The sequence below is a fragment of the Bufo bufo genome, chromosome 4, assembly GCF_905171765.1.
Source record: "Bufo bufo chromosome 4, aBufBuf1.1, whole genome shotgun sequence".
Classification (NCBI taxonomy): domain Eukaryota; kingdom Metazoa; phylum Chordata; class Amphibia; order Anura; family Bufonidae; genus Bufo; species Bufo bufo.
In genome coordinates, this window is record NC_053392.1 from 591,910,016 (window position 1) to 591,933,141 (window position 23,126).

Here is a 23,126-nt window from a genome sequence, read left to right on the forward strand (position 1 = left end):
AGCACACTATTCCGTGGCCCCGCAAAAAGATAGGAAAGTACTATTCTTGTCCATTTTGTGTACAAGGATAGGAAATTTGTACAGGCGGTACGCCAATATAGGCAGACTGCGCAGCTGCTATGGGGCCCGGAGCGCATGGAAGGCCCCGCCCCCTATGTCTCCAGTCAGTTTATAGTTCTGTTATCTCATCGCTACTAGCATTAAGGGGGACCACCCACTTGTCTTCCATCCCGGGCCCCGCTTCCCCTATGCTCAGGGCCCCCCTCCCCCATTGCACAGCACGCACCAATGTCTGACCAGTAACATCCAGGCTCCAGGCAGCATAGCGCTCTCTCTACGGTCTGCTGGGCACTGCACTGGCCAATCTGCATTTAGCAGTGCAAAGCTCCTGCTGCTGAATGGCCAGTGTATCGCTTGCAGCAGGAGCAGTGCAGCAGGCTCAGCAGACAGAATTGTGCGGGCTCAGCAGTTGTATACTGCACTCACGCGCTTCCCGCCTGCCTTATCAGTCACCCACCGAACCAGGGAAAGGTCACTGAATACAGCCCCAGCATGGCAGGCGACGCTAGGGAGGCTCATTGCCGTCACGGCCTTCTATTGGCTGCACAACACCCCAACCTCCCCCCCATCGCTGGATCCGCATGACAGGGGGATGCAGCGGAAGCCGTGGTGGCATCAGGAGCGACGCGGGTGCCAGGGAGCAGGGTAAGTATTACCTGTATGTGGTGCCCAGGCGTTTTGGGGGGCATAATGGGGAGGAGCCAGGGCAGGTGGTGGAATGGGCCAGGGGTGGGTAGTGGGCTGACTGCAAATCACAGGAGGCCTTAGAACAGGTATATACACTACACACAAAAGGTTAGGGAGATTTGGCTTGTGGGGGAAATTTCAGGATTAACCTAAAGTGCCTCTAACTTTTTTTTTTATTTTTTAAATCAGATAATTTTTATTAACACATTTTTTCCCCCAATGTACATAGAGAAGAAAAAAGAAAAAACAGCCAATCAGAGGATACATGAATGGGTACATACACTCTCATTGGACATTTAGAAAGTTATCAGGACAATTTCATATATCACAACCAACTTTCGATACGCAAAGTACATGATACAGAGAAATACCCCTTCAATTGTAGTACATATTAATATTACATAAACCCCCCCAATACCACCCATCCACCGATGAGACTGGCACCGCACCACTAATATAGGTATAATGTGTCCGAGCACCGAGAAAGATATTGCCAACTCTCTACCTATAAGCTCCACACCCATCCTTTCCAAGATAAACTATTCACTAAGCCAGGGCTCGACAAATCCCAGGTCGCCATGGCGATCAGGAATTTTGTCCTGGCGCCTGGGTATTTGCCATCACATGGCTGCCCCCCAGTAATCTGGGGCGCTCCCGGTGTTCCGGCGCGGCACACCTTCTCACTTCATGTCCGGCTGGAAGTGACGAGGGTAGGGAAATCTAACGCAACACCGGCACTCCGCTGCCTCTAAGTGGACTTCTCGGACAGTCTGGCAGGGAAGGGTGTGACCTGCGGGTGAGAGCAGGGTGGCATTGGGGGAGCGGAGGAGGTAGGTAGGACGCAGTGGGTCTGCATCATGTGCCCCAGGGCGACTGACCGTGCTCTCACCCGCAGGTCACACCCTTCCCTGCCAGACTGTCCGAGAAGTCCACTTAGAGGCAGCGGAGTGCCGGTGTTGCGTTAGATTTCCCTACCCTCGTCACTTCCGGCCGGACATATAGAAGGGGGGACAGCGGGCATCCCTGACGTGTACCTCTTCCCAGCTCAAAGACTTCTGATGTACCACCATTAGCTCTGATCCTAGCTTTGGGGCCGCAATATAAAATAGTTGGACCCAAGATATAAAGGTGTTCCCAAATCTAATGACTCACAGCACCTCCCCTAGATATTTCCATTCGACACTATCAAAGGCTAGGGATAATATGGCCCAAGTTCCTGCTGATTACGACCGCCTCTGAATGTTAACCACTTCCAGACCGGGCCTAATTTAGCAAATCTGACATGTGTCACTTTATGTGGTAATAACTTTGGAACGCTTTTACTTATCCAGGCCATTCTGAGATTGTACTTCATGATGGTCATAAATTTGAGTCAATATATTTCACCTTTATTTACGAAAAAATCCCAAATTTACCAAAGATGTAGAAAAATTCGCAAACTTTAAAAATTTCAATTTCTCGGCTTTTAAAACAAAGTGATACCTCAAAAAATATTTATTACTTATGTCTACTTTAATGTTGGCATTATTTTGTAAATGTCATTTTATTTTTTAGGACGTTAGAAGGCTTAGAATTTCAGAAGCAATTCTTTAAATTTTTAAGAAAATTTCCAAAACCCAGTTCAGGTCTGAAGTCACTTTGTGGGGCTTACATAGTGGAAACCCCCATAAATGACCCCATTGTAGAAACTACACCCCTCAACTTTGTTAACCCTTTACTTTAGGTGTTCTACAAGAATTAAAGGAAAATGGAGATAACATTTCTAAATTTCACTTTTTTGGCAGATTTTCCATTTTAATAATTTTTTTTCTTTAACACTTCGAGGGTTAACTGCCAAACAAAACGTAATATTTGTTACCCTGATTCTGCAGTTTACTGAAACCCCCCACATGTGGTCGTAAACTCATGTATGGCCACACGGCAGGGCGCAGAAGAAAAGGAGTGCCATATGGTTTTTGGAAGGCAGATTTTGCTGGACTGGTTTTTAGATGCCATGTCCCCTTTGAAGTCCCCCTAATGCACCCTTAGGCCTCTTTCACACGGGCGTTGCGAGTGCAAAACATTGTAATGCATTTTGCACTCGCGTGAGAAAAATCATGCATGTTTGGTACCCAAACCCGAACTTCTTCACAGAAGTTCGGGCTTGGGATCGGTGTTCTGTGGATTGTATTATTTCCCCTTATAACATGGTTATAATGGAAAATAATAGCATTTTGAATACAGAATGCATAGTAAAATAGCGCTGCAGGGGTTAAAAAAAAAAATCAAAAATAATTTAACTCACCTTAGTCCACTTGATCGCGATGCCCGGCATCTCCTTCTGTCTCCTTTACTGAACAAAACCTGTGGTGAGCATTCATTACAGGTCAAGGACCTGTGGTGACATCACTCCGGTCATCACATGATCCATCACCATGGTAAAAGATCATGTGATGGATCATGTGATGACCGGAGTGACGTCACCACAGGTCAAGGACCTGTAATGAATGCTCACCACAGGTCCTGTTCAGTAAAGGAGACAGAAGGAGATGCCGGGCATCGCGATCAAGTGGACTAAAATTATTTTAGATTTTTTTTTTAACCCCTCCAGCGCTATTTTACTATGCATTCTGTATTCAGAACGCTATTATTTTCCCTTATAACCATGTTATAAGGGAAAATAATAATGATCGGGTCTCCATCCCGATCGTCTCCTAGCAACCGTGCGTGAAAATCGCACCGCATCCGCACTTGCTTGCGGATGCTTGCGATTTTCACGCAACCCCATTCACTTCTATGGGGCTGCGTTGCGTGAAAAACGCAGAATTTAGAGCATGCTGCGATTTTCAAGCAACGCACAAGTGATGCGTGGAAATCACCGCTCATGTGAACAGCCCCATAGAAATGAATGGGTCGGTATTCAGTGCGGGTGCAATGCGTTCAACTCACGCATCGCATCCGCGCGGAATACTCGCCCGTGTGAAAGGGGCCTTACAGTAGAAACTCCCAAAAAGTGACCCCTTTTGGAAACTAGAGGATAAGGTGCCAGTTTTATTGGTACTATTTTGGGGTACACAAGATTTTTAATTGCTCTATATTAAGTTTTTTTGAGGCAAGGTAACAAAAAAATTGGCTGTTTTGGCAATGTTTTTATTTTTTACAACATTCATCTGACGGTAGATCATGTGCTATTTTTGTAGAGCAGGTTGTTGCAGACGCAATGATATCACATATGTCTACTTTCTTTGTTTGTTTCAGTTTTACATAATAAAGCATTTTTGGAAAAAAATATATATGTTTGTGTCTTTATTTTCTGAACGCCATATTTTTTTAAATTTTTCTGCCAAAGTCTTGTGCAGGGACTCGTTTTTTGCATGAAGAGTTGATGTTTTTATTGGTACCATTTTTGGGTACATATGATTTTTTGATCATTCATTATTACACTTTATGGGGCAAGGTGACCCAAAAATTGGTGGTATTAGCACAGTTTTTATTTTTATTTTTTTACAGCATCCACCTGAGGGGTTAGTTCATGTGACATTTTTATAGAGCAGATCGTTACGGACATGGCACTACCTAATATGTATATTTTTTCTTATTTAAGTTTTACACAATAGCATTTTTAGTGTCTCTATAGTCTGAGAGCCATAGCTTTTTTTATTTTTTGACCGATTGTCTTAGTTAGGGTCTCATTTTTTGACAGTTTGATTGGTACTATTTTGGGGGGCATACGCCTTTTTGATCACTTGGTGTTGCACTTTATGTGATGTTAAGTGACAAAAGTGGCTTTTTTGGCACTGTTTTAATTTTTTTTTTTACAATGTTCACCTAAGGCGTGAGGGCATGAAATATTTTTATAGAGCAGGTTGTTACGGACGCAGCGATACCCAATATGTATACTTTTTTTAAATTATTTTACTTTAACACAATAGCATTTTTGAAACAAAAAAAATGATGCTTTAATGTCTCCATGTTCTGAGAGCTATATATATATATATTTTTTTTTGCGATTTTCTTATGTAGAAGCTAATTTTTTGTGGGATGAGGTGACGGTTTTATTGGTATCATTTTGTGGGACATACGCCTTTTTGATAACTTTGTGTTGCACTTTTTGTGATGTAAGGTGACAAAAATGGCTTTTTTTTATGGTGTTTATCGGACGGGGTGGTCATGTGATATATTTATGGAGCCGGGAGTCCGGAGGCAGCAATACCAAATATGTCTATTTTAATTATTTTTTTTCTATTTTTAATTAAATTTTTTAAATTAATCACTTTTTTTTTTACATGTGAAACTTTTTTTTTTATTTTTTTTTTTATAAAACACTTATTTTACACTTTACATCCCCTATAAAGGTCATACAAGACCTCTGGGGGACATTTAACTTGACTTTTTTTTAAATTATTTTTTTCACTATTGATTTCGCCTGTAACTGGGGCTGATATAGTAGCCCCAGTTACAGGGGAAATACACCCCCCAAAGAGGCTGTACAGCAGTATACAGCGCTGTACAGCCTCAGTGAAGGGCTGATCGAGGTCTGTGGATCTAGAAGGCAGGGACACCTGGGAACTGTCCCTGCCTTCTCTCTGGGGTGCCTTGTTGTCACTGACGATTAGGGTGCAGTTGCCATCTCTGAATGGAGGTTTCAGAACGTCCATTCAGAGATAGAGATCCACTACCCGGACGTTTTTTTTTATTTATTTTTTTATTTAACATCTTTATTGGTATATAAAACAGATACACAAAAACATTAGAGTACAAACTCAATATAATTAGTACCATTTTTCCCCTAGCTCACACCCCATTTCCCCCATCCCCAACCCCGCGATGTGTCCACCCCTTCCTCCCCCCCCCCCCCCCCCAACATCCCTCAGAAGGAGATAAGGAGAAGGAAAGAAAGAAAAGAAAAGAAAAGAAAAGAAAAGAAAAGAAAAGAAAAGAAAAGGAGGGGGAAGAGAAGGAACAAAAAAAAAAAAAAAAAAAAAAAATTTTTTTTTTTTTTTAAATTCCAAATACAATCAAATCAGATCTTCCAACCGTCCCAAATCTTAATCCATTTCTCAAATACATCTCTCTGCCTATAAAGAATCCGTTCATAGTTTTTAACCTTATTAACCAGATTTATCCAATTGTTTACCTCTGGAGTATGGCGTGCAAACCAGCTCCGGCTGATCAAGAGTCTGGCCAACAATAGTATTTTGATGTTTATAGCTACTTATTGTGGAAAGATCATTCAGTAGAAACAATTGTGGGTCAAGAGGGATCCGTAGTTTTAGTTTATGAATTAGGAAATTATTAATACCGTTCCAATATTCTCTAAGTTCTGGACATGCCCAGATCATGTGCAGATAATCCGCACCTACAGTATCGCATGGAGGGCACTTGGAGGTATCTCTTAATCCACATTTGTTTAACCAGATGGGGGTAACATATAGCCTGTGATAAATATTAAACGGTATTAGAACATGATTGAAGTTGTGAGATAGTACACCTAGATTAGTAAAAAAATACTCCCCCACCCTACCAACTGTATATTTGGACAATCCATCTCCCAGGCACCTTTGTCCGGGCGATTGTGTCTCAGAGAATCGTGACTTAAAGAGGACCTTTCACCGATTCTTACCCTATGAACTAACTATACAGATATGTAGAGCGGCGCCCGGGGATCTCTCTGCACTTACTATTATCCCCGGGCGCCGCTCCGTTCTCCTGCTATGCCCTCCGGTATCTCCGCTCACTAAGTTATAGTAGGCGGAGATACCAGTCCCTAAGTTATGGTAGGCGGAGTCTGCCCTAGCGCTGGCCAATCGCAGCGCAGAGCTCACAGCCTGGGAGGTTATTTTCTCCCAGGCTGTGAGCTCTGCAATGCGATTGGCCAGCGCTAGGGCAGACTCCGCCTACCATAACTTAGGGAACGGAGATACCGGAGGACAACGGAGCGGCGCCCGGGGATAATAGTAAGTGCAGAGAGATCCCCGGGCGCCGCTCCACATGTATGTATACTTAGTTCATAGGGTAAGAATCGGTGAAAGGTCCTCTTTAAGTAAATAATTTATATATATTTGAAATCTTCATTCTTAGTGATATCTTCCCTATCCACTCATTTAACAGAGAGGAATTATCTATTTCTAACAGTGATTTATCATCCAAACTAGAAAGTGCCGACCGAAGCTGAAAGTATCTAAACCAAGAAAGGTTCTTTACGTTGCGTGTAAAGAACCTACCTGGACGTTTATAGTCATCGGGCAGACGGGAAGAGGTTAAGAAACAGCTGCCTAAGGTTAATCGAGGTAGATTTATCAGGCATAAAACCAGCTTGATCACTACGTATAATGGTCGAGATAACTGCTTGTAACCTATTCGCTAGGACCTTTGCCAGTATCTTAACATCAGAAGGTAGTAAGGAGATCGGTCTATACGACTCGGGAGAGTCTGGTCCTTCCCAGGCTTTGGCAATACAACTATTATTGCCTCTTTCATAGGAACTGTGGTAATAATAGAGCGCTATATTTTATTTTTAAAGAACTCCGCCGGTAAGCCATCCAACCCTGGAGCTTTTTCATTTGGGAATGATTTAAGCGCCACCTCTAGTTCGGTCAATGTAATAGGTTGATCTAAGTAGGCCGCACGTTCCACTGAAATCCACAGGGTAGTGATCCCGGCAAGGTAGTCAGCAATATTTTGGGAGCCCGCTGCTGATAGAGATTGATATACATTTTTGTAGTAGGTATGGAATACCGCTAAAATATCTGTATCTGTCGTAACCAAAGATCCATCAGGACCTTGGATGGACAGGATTTTTGATGGTCCATCCTGTGCCCGAATGACCCTGGCTAGTAGTCTGACAGAACTCCCCCCAGCCTCAAAGTATTTTTGCTTAAGGAAAAAGCGTCTATTATCAACGGTAAGAAGATGATGTTCCTTTAAGTCTATCTGCGCCGTCACCACGACGCCTCATGCTCACGTGAGGGATGTTCAACAAATCTCTTTTCCGTTTCCATGACTAAGTCCTAGAGCAGTTTTCGAGTTTCCCTGGACCTTGCTTTATGGCGGTTAATCCGCTGGATGTACAATCCACGGATAAATGCCTTGCATGAATCCCACACTACTCCCATGGGTGCCGTCTCTGTATTGTTAGTAAAGAATTCCCGGATCTCCTCCGTGATACCCTATCCACCAGCTGCAGCCAAAAAGGGTTAAGCCTCCACGTACCCACTCCAAAAGGTCTCCTTACACCCAACTGGAGCACTACCTGTATTGGGGAATGGTCGGATAAACTTCTCGGCAGGTAGCAGCATCCACCACCAAAGACAGCATATCTGGGGATCCTATAGCCAGGTCAATCCTAGAGAGTGAATGATGAGAGCTAGAAAAACAGGAGAACCGACGTATATTCGGATTCCTCACTCGCCAAATATCATGTAGATCCAGCTCTCGTAGTACATTGGCAAAATTTGTGACTCTAACCGCACCTGACCCTCCTATCCTGTCCAACTTTGCAGATAGACAAGTATTAAGATCACCTACTATTAAAATGGGACTTGAAGGAGATATTGACCTATGTTGAGGGGGTTCCTCCAACACTTCGCCACTATTGGAAGGGGGGGGGGGGGAGATATATACCGCCACTAGGACAAAGGAGGAGTGCTAACAGGTACAATGCAGGCACACATAACTACGCATAGGATCTATAGGAGATGAGTGACATATAAAGAATGAGTGGAGAGTGTGGAGTGATAGGAGTGACCCACCCATGGTTTGTGAAGCAAATGAGTAGAGGTGGGGAACAGGTGTGTCTCCGACAGGCAGATCACAGCAGGTTGATAATGCTGCAGCGCCAAGAACACCGCAGCACATTTTGCTGCCTCTCCCAAACCCCTAACATTACATCCTACTATTTTAAGTCATAGTCTGCAAGGTAGTAAGTTATGGCAGGAGAAATATCTCAAGAACTCTGGTGCTCCAACAATGTTCCCGTCCCACCGCTGGTCCCACCCAATTCCCAACCCCACAAAAACAACATGAACATACAGATTTTCCAAAAAAACGTTACATACAAAATGTACCCTACAAAATTCACATAGGGCAAAAAAAAACAAAAAAAAACTTCCTGTAGCCGGGCGCCGGCATAGTAAAAAAAAAAAAACTATCAAAAAACACATGCTTTAAAAAAACACCGCCCAAAAGAAAGTGAAGTAAAGACGCCCCAGACGAAGCTGGCAAGCGAAACCCGGGTCGGGCAAAAGTACCAATTTTATGTGCGATGTGACAAGTTTTTCCCATGTAAGGACAATAAAGCGCGGTGGTGAACCGATCTGTTTGCGCGTCTGTACTATGTCCATTTTCCTTTTGAAGGAGTAAAGGTTTCTGTTGTTGGTCAGCACTGGGACCAGGGAAGCCAGTAACGAAGGAAAGGAAAAAACTGCCTGTGCAAAGGGACTACATCTGAATATTCCCCAAGACTGAGAGCTGTTAGCAGAGACCCATATTTGTGTGTCTTTATATTGATTTATACAGGAGAACGGACCTACTCCTGACTTTGGGACTGCAGCTGGGAGAGAGGTTGGAAACCTGCACACTATTATTTATTGGATTTAAACAGTCCTCCTCATCATGCTGTTCACATTTTGACATCATGAGACCAAGACGACATCTAATAATTGATGAACAGTACCTCGCCATTGCGAGGCTTTAAACAGGATGTTCTCAGATGGAAGTGGCCACTGTGTGTCATCAGCAAGGTGCAACAGAGATACAGAGAGACTGGAAGAGTCACAGAAAGGCAGAGAAGTAGAGCTGTCACGATGCCAAAATTTTAATTCGATAACGTAAAGTATTGCGATACTTAATACCATTTGATACCACGCAAAAAAAAAAAAAAGCTGTGTGCAATCCACATTATTCAGAACTTCCTGCGCCACCAATGAACATAATTAACCCCTAAACACAAATGTATGGAGCAGGCTGCTGCGATGAGCACTGTTTAGCGACCTGAGGAGGTTAAATGATGTGGTTCGGCAGGATTGCCGCTCTCCGTAATTACAGATGGGTGTAGGCTGTATGATACAGCCGTCACTCGCAGTTTATGGAGCGGGCTCAACGCAGCAGTCCGCTCCATACATTTGCATTTAGGGGTTCATTATTTTCATTGGTGGCACAGTAGCACCTTTAGAGCACCCTCCACGTAATGTTTTAATTGGTGGCAGTGGCGGCCGCATCATAGTGGGGAGTCCTTTGGCCATATCCTGCACTGATGACCGCTTCATTTTGAACAATGCCCTGAGGAAACGGATGATAAATGTCACACAACCTCAGGAACATTTAAGGGAGGCGTGGCACCCAAGTGTCACGTCAGACCATTCAAATGGGTTTACATCAGTGTGGTCTGCTTGCTAGACGACCTGCAATGGTACCTGACCATCTTACATGGGCCAGGGAGCATCTACGCTGGACAAGGGACCAGTGGGCCTCAGTGCTGTTCACTGATAAAAGTCAATACACGCTGAGCAGAAATGATGGCCGCCAATGATGTTGGAGACATCAAGAAGAGTGCTATGCATCAGCAGACTGTTGTCACCAGACGAACCTTTGGTGGTGGAGGTGTTAGTGTGGGCAGGTGTGTCTAGTCAATACAGAACTGCCCTACACTTTGTGAATGGTCCAGTGACAAGCCCATACTACTTGAACAACATCATTAATCCAGTCATTGTGTCTCTGAATGAACAACACAGGCCTAATTTCATCTTCATGGACGACAATGCGCTAGCTCATTGACGTCGCATCATTAGGGAACGGCTGCTGGAGACTGGGGGACCTCAAATGGAGTGGCCTGCACTTTCTCCAGACCTGAATACCATTGAAAACCTATGGGGTCAGCTGAGTCACCGTGTAGAGGCTTGTAACTCTGCACCCCAGAACCTCAATGACCTGAGGGCCACCCTTCAAGAAGAGTGGGATGCCATGCCTCAGCAGACAATAAGTCGACTTGTGAACAGCATGAGACGTCGTTGTCAAGCTGTAATTGATGCTCAAGGCCACATGACAAGTAATTGAGACACTGACATTTCTTGTGGGGGTATACCCACCACTGGTGTTGGCTTTTGTTTCAGTAAATTGTTCGAGATGAGGAAATCACCATTGCTGCTTCAACATGCCCGACTTTCATGGTATAATATCACTGGAGCGTGAACTTTCTACATTTTCCATAAATTTCACCGAAAGCCAAATATCCCTGACATTTTTGTGAGTAGTGTACATTAGAGTGGACAAGTATTTAAAGGGGTTTGCCTTGCTATTTTCTTATTTAAAGGGGTTGTCCAGGATTCTGATATTGATGGTCTATCCTCAGGATAGGCCATCAATATCCTATAGGCGGAAGCTGGTATGCTGCCCATCATCTGTTACCTTGAAGCTTCCGTGTCGGAGGTCGGTGCGGGAACTACACAGCTCCGTCCATTGTGTAGTGGACGGAGCTGGTTACTGCAGCGCTGCTGCCATCCAAGTGAATGCAGTATACAGCCCTGATCATTACACAATGGATGGAGCTGTGCAGTTCCTGTGCCATAGCTGATCAGTGGGGATGCACGGTGGGGATGCATGGTGTGGACCCCCCCCCCCATCAATCTGAAAGTGATGTTTTGTTCTGAGGATAAGCTATCAATATCAAAATCCTGGACAAGCCCTTTAAATCCCTGCAAGACCATTCCTATTTTTACACTCTTCTAGCCGTGACAAGTTATCCCCAGGAAATAACTATTAGATGGGTGGGTGTCCTACAGAACTTGGCTACTTCTGGAACTCCCAAAAAAGAGGAATGGAACAGCAGCATTCATACCCATACCAGCTGCTCTGTTCATTTTGGGGAGCCCTGAGGGGTACAGGGTCTGCAGTTTTATGACTAGTGGTGAACCAAGAGGTAGGACCCCCACCAATTAAATGGGTATCCTGTGGTGGGAACTCAACTCGTAGACTCAGCATTATTCAGTTCAGTGTCAGCATGGTGGGAACTGACAGCTGCCCATGAAGTACATTTCCATCATAGGTAGTTATTAGGTTACAGAGGAATACATCCATTAAACTTACAAACCAGGTGATCAGGTTCTGTCCCTGCTAGGAGCCCTCTGGCATGATTCGGGTCCATGTCTCTGTCATCTAATCAATGACATCTAATCAATTCACGACTTACCTGGACACAGGCAACTCGCGGCGGCAGCACCATCCCCATATTGTCTCCGTGAACCATGGTCATCGCACCGATCGTCCTGGTGGAGAGACCCCAAGAGTTCTGGAAGGCATACTGCTTTTCACCCGGCTTCTTAGGATCTTCAAAGACTATCTCAAACATTTTTGAGAAATTTTGGCCGAGGTGATGTGATGTGGCACCCTGCAAACATGAGAAAGGGACGTTTTTCTACAGGTCACCTTGCTAAAATTATCAAAGCTGCTGTGATTAATGCAGCATTCTGAGAGATGATGATCACACATTATGGAAATGCTATGAAATGACCTTCCAGCAATCCGTAAAAAGTCTGGTAATCTGGCATTCACATCCAACCAGAAATTCCTCTAATTGAATATAAGCAGCAGATTTTACATTAACATTTATTCGGGGGTGACGTTCCTAAATATTATTCTCCCCGACACGTGAAAAGGTCTCTGCAGCCACCCAATAATCCAGACTATCTGGTAATCTGCCATCAATGGGACACAGCAGGTGCCGGATTTCGCGCCAAGTCACACCGATCATAATATATAACTGATACAAACCTGTATAGCTCGTCCGCTGGCAGAAATGAACGCTTCCACGGTGGTCGTGTAATCGCCTCCGGCAAACTTTTCTTTCTCAGTCTTCCTTCCTTTTACTACAGGAATTGCCAAGAGCTCCTCATAAACCCGGGCATAGAAATCCAGGATCTGCAGGACCTGCAGGAGGCATCAGGGATATCTGGTTAATGGACGGAACCAGCAGAGACATATACAGCAAAGCTATGCATTTAACCCCTTCTTCCGTTTGTAGCCATACGAGGGCTCATTTTTGGCAGGACAAGTTGTATTTTTTTTTATGACACTATTTAGTGACACTTAGAGCAAGATTTGTCTACTTTTACATTGCGTTCTGCTCACCACAATTAGACCCTGATGAAGCCCATTATGGTGGTGGAGGGAGGCGCATTGGGCTTTTGTATACATCAGTGTTAGATCGGGCCACTAAGCCGTGGTATTCAGGTCTACCATTTGACACCCAAATTAGGAGAACCTGTACACTGGTAACCCCCTCTTTCCTGTAACTGGTCATCTTCGCTTTCCCCGGAAAGGGACGCCCCAGAGGCTTTTAGGGCAAGGCTCAGGCTAAGGGGGATCCCCCTTCATAAGGGCAGCCCTTATGCTTTAGGCAGGGAATACAACAGGAGCATTTACTAAACCAAACTGTTGGCCCCTGACTTGCTTACTGTTTCCATCTACCCGCTTCCTTCCTATCCCAGCAAGTGAGAGGTCAGGGATTTCTAGGGCTCGGTTCCAGTTAGTGGGATCATCCTTAGGCAGGGTTGTCCAGGGACTCGCTGAGGGGGGGGTCAGTATCTTCTTAGTATCTTAGTTTCTGATATTTTTATCGCTTAGTCACAGCTTCTCTTTTTTTAGTTTTACAATTAAAAGGTTTATTTTTAGTGCAGTCTATGTAATAGACATTTACATCAATTTCCAATGTGACTTTATAAACACTTCTTACAAAGGAGAAGCTGTAATTATTTATAGCCCGACAAAGTGATGGGACTGGAAAAAAAGAAAAAAAAAAAAAAAAGGAACGTAACGTGAGTAAATAATGAGACCCCTTGTACTTGAGAACTTGGGCAAAACGCCATTTACATGACCCTATAGAAATGAGCTGAGCCGGGTGAAATAAGGACACTTGGCAAACGGAGCAAGGATGAAGACTGCAAGTAAGTGCCAGAGAATGGGGAGGTGCTGCCATCTAGTGGACAGCTGAGGACATTACCTCCACTTGTCCCAAATGTAAAGGGAGCACTAGTCATCATTCAGCAGAAGTCTACCCAGACCTGATGCCTAATTTATCCACCCATTCCGGCGGTCATGATTTATTTTTCTCTTCAGTCTTTGGCACGAGGTACGAGGTTTTGGGTTTGTTTGTGGGAAAACCTGTACTTTATGTAGGTGGTCTGATACATATAAATTAAATTGGCTATCCAAGATAATAAAAAAACTTGGACATGATCCCAAATAGTGTAAAAAAATAATAATATTTATATTCCTACCTCCCAACCGTCCAGTCCTGTGGCCCCAGGAGGGCTGAGGGATGTCCCAATTTCAACTGTATCTGCGTACGGAGGACACAAATATAGTTGAATGCAATGGTGACAAAAGGAGCTGTCAAGCTCCTCGTTCCACCCTTCCCCAGCCGCACCTCGCCTTGGCAGACGGGCACGATGCGGTGACACAAGGTGCCTGCCGGGCTCTGTAGACCGGTGAATCAGCTGGAGCTCTTTTGCTCAGCCGGTCTCCTGACGCCGCAGCATTGTGCCTGCTGATAGAGAGCAAGGTTTGCTCCAATAACCAGGGGAACAAGGCGGGGGGTATTCCTTATTTTATTTTAGTAACAGTACAGGGTCACTTTGGGGGCATAATTTTATGTGGGGGCACTATGGAGGCGTAAACTCTCTTTGTAGGGGCACTCTGGGGGCATAAATATCCTACATTGGGGCACTTCTGGGGCATAATACTATGCTGGGTGCACTATGGGAGCATAAGTAGTGTATGGTGGTAATATGTACTGTATAGCTAAAATCTAAATTAAAACATAAGTACCGTAAATAAAAATTGACATGTATAGGACTGGCATACCTCCTCTGCTGCCTCCTCGTACGTAGCAAAAGCAGTGTGTCCCTCCTGCCAAAGGAACTCTCGGGTGCGGAGGAATGGCTGAGGATGCTTGAACTCCCACCTCTGAAAAAACAGACAAGATTTATGAAGGTCAGAGACGACAAAGTCTATGTCAGGGTTGCCAACCTGAAATTTTCTTTTTTCTGGACACTTATCCCAAAATCAAAGACAGACAGCATATTTTTTTTTTATAGACAAATTGGAATCAGCAGAAGCAGACAAGCGCTGCAGACCGGATGCACATACCACAACATTGCACCACTGGTTCAGCTTTATAGGGAGGTCACGATGAGACTGCACCCACTTAGCATATGCAGGATACATAACTGGAAGAAAAATACGATTATGTTAAAAAACCATTTTTTTATTTTTATTAGCAACCATCAAAACCCAAAGGGTTAAATGTAATTGTAAAACGCTGCAGAATACGTTAGAGCTATATACATAAAGATAGCGAATGCAGCGGTGGACCAGAGGGAGAGGGAGAGAAAAGAGAGAGAGGTATGCTTCTTTCCATGGGTCTGAACAAAAAAAAAAAAAAAAACACCCCATAAAATTGGACAACTAAAGGGGTTCTGTCACCTCTTTTTACCCTATAGAGATGCAGACATGCACGGCTAGATTGTGTATATATATATATATATATATATATATATATATATATATATATATATATAAAATCATTTTTTACACTCAATAAAACCACTCAGAGATATAGGACCGGTATATTGCGGACATGCTAGCGGCGATCTAGCCGTGCATGTCCGCATCTCTATAGGGTAAAAAGAGGTGACAGAATCCCTTTTAAGCTTATTTTACTTATACGCTTGTGTTTTTTTTCTTGCACTGTACCAATACAGCATCACTAACTAAATAGGTGAAGTACATGGGGGATAAACAGCCTGCATATGTGCTGGGGCGGATTGGCCACAGACCTTACAGGGAAATTTCCCAGGGGGCGCCTGGGTCCTCCTCACGGCCGGCCACTGAAGTTTTTGGGGGATGTATTTTGTGCTGCAGTATTTTGTGGTGGACTGTGGTATTTGGCTCTGTTGGGGTGGTATAATGTGCCGCAATATGGTATTGCTGGCTCTGCCTTCCATCAATTTGGACTCAACTAGAAAGCAGGGCCACTTGTACTATTTTTTCCAGGGCCAGTGTTTTCATTATGGCATTGGGCAGAAGCCATATTCTTAACACCAGGGAACGGATTCAGATCCCATCCAATGGGATCAGGAAAGCAATTCCCAAAGCGAGGTTTTCATGACATAACAGGATATAATGTCTGCACAGCTGGTTCACCTATTCAGATGCAGAACAATCCTGGTCACAACGGACACCCAGGACTTTCTGTGCTCTGAAGGTGCACCCATTATGACAGCAGCACAATGGTTTTCCTTCTTCTATAGTTCCTTACCCGTTTCACTCGTTGGCCGCACAGCGATTGGTTCTGCCAGCTCAGTCTTCCCAGATCTGGTCACCCAGGCTACCTAGAAAAGAACACAAAGCATTAGACTGTTACTTTTAATAAAAGCATTAGCAAAACTGGGACTGATAGGGATTAAAGCTTTGGGGGTAGCAGGTGAAGCACGTCCAATTACATTAAATTAGACAAGACAGGGAGCATGTGGCTGGGGATATATTGTGACAAGGCAGCCCTTGGACCTGAACAGAGCTGCATCCCTGGTTTAGAGCATACCCAAGTAATCCCTAACCACATGGCATATGGTCAGACCACCCTTGGGTCCTTCAATAGATCCTGGGACGTCTGCCCATAAAAAGGCACAGGGTCAAGTCACACCGCCAAAGACTGCAGTGCAGCGCTAGTGGATGGGTCTCAAGCTTGGATTTCGCAGGTACAAGTCATTTGTGGGTTACAACAAAACCCCATTCACTTTGCAATCTTTAGCTGTGCAGCCTAATCCTCCATGTAGACCAAGCCTCACTTTTGGCCTGCGCCTTTATTTTTACCGTACCTCTGGGGCAAAGTCAGCAATGTGGGTCTTCTCTTTCTCAAGTGCTGCCTGAGACACGAACATAGGGAAGTAACAGTTTTCCACACCCAACGTCTTTATCTCGCGATCAAAGAACTCTTTAATGGATTCCCAGATGGCAAAGGCCCATGGTCGCAGCACGTAACACCCGCTGACGTCGTAATACTCAATCATCTCTGACTTTGTGATCACCTGTGAGGCACGGAAGAACATGTATATAGCGTAAATCTACATAGCATTAGTACGCGGGATTCTTATTTAAATTCAGCTTGCGTTTTCGGCTGCGGTATTGCTGGTGCAGATTTTGTGATGTATTTGGTGCATTGACACCGTGCATGTGTCACAAATAACCTCGCCCCGGGGGGATAGATGGTGTAAATTTCCACAGCAGATTTTTGAGCTACCAAAATACATTACGTGATTCTAGCAATATGCGAATCCGGAATTCTTGAAAGAGGGCATGCAAATGAGCTCCACCTCTAATGCCACCAGACGTAAGGGCAGCTATCCTATAAGTCAATAGGTTGAGCTTTTAGGCTACTTTCACACTTGCGGCAGAGTGATCACATCTGCCTGCTGGATCCGGCAATCTCCATGCAAACGCACAGCATTTGTAGATGGATCCGTCTTACAAATGCTTTGCAAGAACGAATCCGTCTCTCTGGATGTCATCCGGAGAAACGGATCCGGTATATATATATTTTTTCACATTTTTTCCGGTCTGCGCATGTGCAGACAGGAAGGACGGATCCGGCATTGCGGTATTTTTAATGCCGGATCCGGCACGGATACATTTCAATGTAAATTAATGCTGGATCCGGCATCTGATCCGGAATTTTGGAGGGAGATAATACCGCAGCATGCTGCGGTATTATCTCCGTGCAAAACGCTATTCAGTGACTGAACTGAAGACCTCTTGATTTCTCTCCATTCAGAATGCATGGGGATGAAACTGATCAGTTCTTTTCCGGTATTGAGCCCCTATGACGGAACTCAGTGCCGGAAAAGAAAAACGCTAGTGTGAAAGTACCCTAAAACAGGCCTTGAGACATGAGGGGTAATAACTATGAAAGTATTGCACCTGCAGACAGCTGTTTGGGAGTGCTTGCCACTCATCAGAGCAGAGCAGAGAGTACTGGCTTTGATTGGGGCTTCCCCCCCCCCATCCTTTCAGTGACAGGACCAGGCAGTGTTGACGTAGCCACGCCTGACCCTGAAGTCTCATGCCTGAGTGTTCGCCTCTTTGATAGGCCAGGTGCTTTTCAGGTTGAAGGAACCTGTACTGTGCCGATGCTTGCATCTTCACCAGTTTCCTTCAGCCTGGCCTGTACCTCGCATGCACCTATCACAGAGGCAAATGCGCAGGTACAAAACTTCAGGGCCAGGCATAGTTCTGTCGGCACTGCCTGGCCCTGTCACTCGATGGGGAGGGCGCAGCCATCATGGAAAATGAGCGAAGCTTTACGTGGAAAGGTGACACCTTTGTTGCACCAAGAAGCTAATTTGCATAAAATAAAAAACGCAAATATCTCCCCAATGGGGGCCACGGATCGAGACGGAGAAAAAACAAAAAATTGAAAATCAGCTGTCAAGCAAAAGTATGTCAGATTGCTAAGTTGTTATGTGATGGCAGGCATGTATAAGCATCCTATTGCATGCACGTGGCACACACAATCAGTGGCATTGTGAACAGGGGCTGATACACATCCAGTTACACAGAACATGTACACCACAAAATCAATATTACCTGAGAGAACCAGTCAGAAAGGTTTTCCTCCTTCTTTGCCTCCAGCCCCAGCCTAAACAAAACAATATACCAAAAATGATTATAACAAAGATAAATCACAATTGGTCATCATACCGTACACTAACGCTGTGTTATATCGCTTTGTAGTCGAGTTATCCTCTGCCGTCTACTACTAGCAGCCACTATGGACTATGGAAAGGTCCGAGGAGATCTATCCCCCATGGTCCCTGATTTACTTAAAGGAGTACTCCCAACATGGCATATCCACTGTGAATGCCATAAATGTCTGACAGATTCTGGGCTCACCCCTGGGACTGACATCTCTGTGGAGAACAGAGGTCATGCGTCATACATGGCCAACATCTTATTCATTCCCTTGAATTTAATGGGTCAGCAGACTTGTAGGACTCCCGCTGATCCTGAGAATGAAGGGGACGCTGCACTGGTTTTATCCTGCACAGAAGCCCCCCGCTGGGCAGGAAAACAAGATTTTTGTATAACTTACCAGTAAAATCTCTCTCGCCCATTTCCTTGGGGGACACAGGAAACCATGGTATAGCTCAACTCCCTAGGAGGCGTGACACTAAGTGAAAACGGTTAAGCCCCCTCCACAGCTATACCCTCAGCCTGGAGAGAGACTACCAGTTGCGTGTCCAAGTAGTGAAAAAAAATGCAATGACCAACCATGTGAAACCAAACAAGTCAACTACCCGACAGGGGCAACTAAACCGTAACGGTAAACCAGAACAATAGGTGGGTGCTGTGTCCCCCAAGGAAGAGCGAGAAAGAGATTTTACTGGTAAGTTATACAAAAATCTCGTTCTCTCGCCCATTTCCTTGGACACAGGAAACCTTGGGACGTTCGAGAGCAGTCCAAGAGGGGAGGGACTACAGCCCAAGGCGAAACCACCGGAGGTATCAAGAAACCGCCGCCTGCAAGACCAGGCGGCCCAAAGCAGCATCCGCCGATGCATAGGTGTTCACCCTGTAGAACTTGGTGAAGGTGTGCAAGGAAGACCAGGTGGCCGCCTTACACAGTTATTCAGCCGAAGCCTGATGCCTCTGAGCCCAAGTGGCACCGACCGCTCTTTTAGAATGAGCGGTAACACCAAAGGGCGTCTCCTTGCCCTTGGCGCGGTAAGCCTCGGCAATAGCCATCTTGATGAAGCGGGCAATAGACACCCTGGACGCCGCCAACCCCTTGCGCGGACCTTCCGGAACCTCAAAAAGAGAGTCCGTGCGCCGAAAAGGTCCGGTGACCTCCAGGTAAATCTTCAGGGCCCTAACGACATCCAGGCGGTGAAGCTCCCGTTCTCGAGGGTGAGAAGGAGACGGACAAAAGGGAAGGGAGGACGATGTCCTCATTGAGGTTGTCCACAACAAGGTGAAAGGCGGAGACCACCTTCGGAAGGAAGGAAGGGACAGGACGGAGAATAGCCTTATCCTGGTGGAAGACCAAAAGGGGCTCAGTACAAGAAAGCGCCGCCAATTCAGACACCCGTCGTAGAGACATGATGGCCACAAGGAATATGACTTTGCAGGACAAAAGGCGAAGAGAGACCCTCCGTAAGGGCTCCTAGGGGGAGGATTGGAGCGCCGAGAGCACAACATTAAGGTCCCAGGGTGGAATAGGAGAGCGATACGGAGGCACAGAGTGAGCAACTCCCTGGATGAAGGTTTTGACAGGTCCGAGAGGGGCTAAAGGACGCTGGAAGAGGATGGAAAGCGCCGAGACCTGACCCTTTAATGAGCTGAGACCCAGGTCCAGGCCAGACTGTAAAAAGGACAGGATCGTGGGGAGGGAAAAACGAAAAGGAGGAACATCCAGATTTTCGCGAAACCCTAGGTAAGACCGCCAAGTCCGGTAATAAATCCTGGACGAGGCCGGCTTCCGTGCGCAGATCATGGTACGAACCACATCCACCGAAAAACCCAGTCGCGTTAAAACTGCGGTCTCAACAGCCATGCCGTTAAACGTAGCGACCCTAAATGTTGGTGGAAGATCGGCCCTTGAGAGAGAAGGTCTTCTCTTAGAGGCAGCGGCCAAGGCGCGTCTCGCAGGAGCAACATCAGGTCAGCGTACCAAGGCCGGCGAGGCCAATCTGGGGCTATCAGGATCGTAGGCATGCCCTCTGCCGCGATTTTTCGGAGAACCCGCGGCAGAAGGGGGAGGGGCGGAAACACGTACAGGATGGAAAATTCCGACCACGGAAGAACGAGAGGGTCGGCACCGTACGCCCTGGGGTCCTTGGACATGGACAGGAAGGTGGGGAGCTTGTGGTTGAACCTGGAGGCCATGAGATCCACATCCGGACGACCTCAACGGAGGCAAATGGACTCTAACATGTCAGGATGCAGAGACCACTCGCCCGGGTCGATAGTCGTCCGGCTGAGGAAGTCCGCCGCCCAGTTGTCCACCCCCGGGATGTAAATTGCCGACAGGGCCGGAACATGAGTTTCCGCCCAGCGGAGGATGTGAGAAACTTCCCGCATAGCCACTGCACTGCGAGTGCCCCCTTGATGATTTATATACGCCACAGCCGTGGCGTTGTCCGACTGGACACAGATGGGATGGCCCCGAAGCAGTGGAGTCCAGTGCCAGAGCGAAAGGAGAATCGCCCTCAGTTCCAGAATGTTTATCGGCAGTTTCGACTCCGATAAATGATGAGTGAGGATTTCCACGGCCTGGGACAGGGATCTTGCCCAATCAGGTGGATCCAAGGAAACAGGGGGCGGCACAGCAAGTGGTGGACCCTGTATTGGGGACTGGCATGCAGAGCAATGCGGGTCTGATTGCCCCCGTGGAAAGGGCGCTTCACAGGCGGTGCAGGCGTGATACCAGGGCCTAGAGGCCCCTGAGGGGTCAGACATGTTGGTGATAAGGTTGGCAGGAAAAAAAAAAAGGGGGGGGGGGGGGGGGGGGGCTGTCCAGGCTAGGGGCTGCTGGTGCTAGGAAGGGGTTAACAGTCCTACCAGAGCGAAGACCTCAGGGCAGTGCGTCAGCAGAAGGAGCAGCAGCAGTGGCAGGAGAGATCCAACAACGTGAATTTTGAAGGCGGGAATGAGAGGGGAGCAGGAAGCGAAGCCCCGCCCCCCACCGATGCTGCGTTCGCGCGCGCGATTCAAATATAGAGAAGGGAAGAACGGGGAGGGGCGGTCTGCGGCGCTGTAAATGAGAGACTGCGACTCCATATGGCGCAGTTGAATGCAGAGTTTCCCTCAGTAGTATACGATCGTCGCAGTAAGGGAGAGCCTGTCCACCCCCACAGATAGAGCGATCGCTGCGATTCCCTGCCTGCCTGCCCCTGCTGCGGCTGAAGAAAGGCACTTAGCCTGTAGTAGTGCGCCTGATCAGGGTCCGCTCTTGCGGTGAATTGGAGCCCAAGTGACTGCACAGCATAGGCTAGACAGGTGAGGCCTTGGGGGGTGAGCAGAGCGCAGAGAGCAAGGGGAGGCTGGAACAGCCACTCTCACCATCCCGAAGTCTTCACCCTCTGTCCATTCCAGCAGGGTCGCCCCTTCAGCTACTGGCACCGCAGTGGCAGGAAGCTGGAAAGGGGCTTGACATGTGGGAGACCCTTACGTTGGCGGGATGCAGGGGAGCTGGGCTGCCCTGGTCCTCCTTGTCTTCTGTGGGGGAGGCGGCAGTGCGGATGACCGGCACTGGCGCAGCTCGACCCCGGGAGAAACAGAGAGGTCCTAGTGCGTCTCTATTGTCCCGGTGAATAGTAAAAGAAAAAGAAAAAATGAAGGAGAAAAACAGCCCTGCGAAGCAGGGAGGTCTTGCCTCCTTGGACACTAAGCAAAAACTGGCAGTCTCTCTCTCCAGGCTGAGGGTATAGCTGCTGGAGGAGGGGCTTAACAGTTTTCACTTAGTGTCACGCCTCCTATGGAGATGAGCTATACCCAAGGTTTCCTGTGTCCCCCAAGGAAATGGGCGAGAAACTACTGCGCAGCGCTATGAATGCACAGCTGTGTAAGGGAAAACCTAAAGGGGTTGTATCATCTCAGACAATGGGGGCATATTGCTAGGATATGCCCCCATTGTCTGAGATGATACAATCAATCCCTTTAAAAGGTGAAGCAGCACTGAGGTAGTACTGCAGCCCTGCCATTCTCAGAAGTCAGACTTCCACGATTCATGAAGTGATGCCCTGTCCTAGCAATAAGCCAAGATGGGAATAACAATTACAAAATATGATCGTGTAAGGAAGAAATATGTCTGTCTCATGCAGAGGACTGTAGCCGTACCTGCTCTGTTTCTTAGGGCCTTGCCCCTCACCAGCAGCTCCGCCAGCCTCCTTGCCACCATCCTTCTTCTTCTGACCGTCTGCCTGTTTTGGCTGCTTGTTCTGTTTTTCAGACTTATTTTCTTTCTCCTTATGCTGTTTGTTTTCTTTAGGGTTTTTATCCTGAGATCCCGTTATGGTCACCGATTTACTCTCCGTTCCGGCTTGAGCCTTGTACTGATTCAGTGCAAGTACTGAGTCAAGAAGATCCTTCACAGCAGCATCAACTTTATCCTAGGGATAAACAGCCATTGTAAACCTCCAAGAACAACAAGTGCCATTAAAGGAACTGTAAAAAGCATTGGTTTTATCCAGAAACAGAGGTCTCTATCCCCTGCACAACCATTGAATTGAAAAAATTAAAAATCTGATTGCCTGAAGCTGCCACTAGGGGGAGCTCTCTGCTTAGTTTAATGCATAAATGTATGCGGGAAGCTCCAAAGCTCCCTCTACTGGTGTCCAGAACTGCAGGCC

At 46.4% G+C, this 23,126-nt stretch overlaps 1 protein-coding gene across 4 annotated transcripts in view; it reads right to left on the reverse strand.

The window, feature by feature from the left end:
* EPRS1 (glutamyl-prolyl-tRNA synthetase 1) overlaps positions 1–23,126 on the reverse strand; it is a 113,374-nt gene that overhangs the window by 16,107 nt on the left and 74,141 nt on the right. For all 4 annotated transcript variants that reach the window (XM_040430449.1, XM_040430452.1, XM_040430450.1 and 1 more), the window contains 8 exons: positions 22,615–22,886; positions 18,364–18,415; positions 16,599–16,808; positions 16,040–16,112; positions 14,869–14,948; positions 14,584–14,685; positions 12,493–12,648; positions 11,912–12,109 (listed from right to left, as the gene is read on the reverse strand). In XM_040430449.1, coding sequence (XP_040286383.1) covers positions 11,912–12,109; positions 12,493–12,648; positions 14,584–14,685; positions 14,869–14,948; positions 16,040–16,112; positions 16,599–16,808; positions 18,364–18,415; positions 22,615–22,886 — 1,143 coding nt within the window. The remainder of the gene's footprint in view (positions 1–11,911; positions 12,110–12,492; positions 12,649–14,583; positions 14,686–14,868; positions 14,949–16,039; positions 16,113–16,598; positions 16,809–18,363; positions 18,416–22,614; positions 22,887–23,126) is intronic.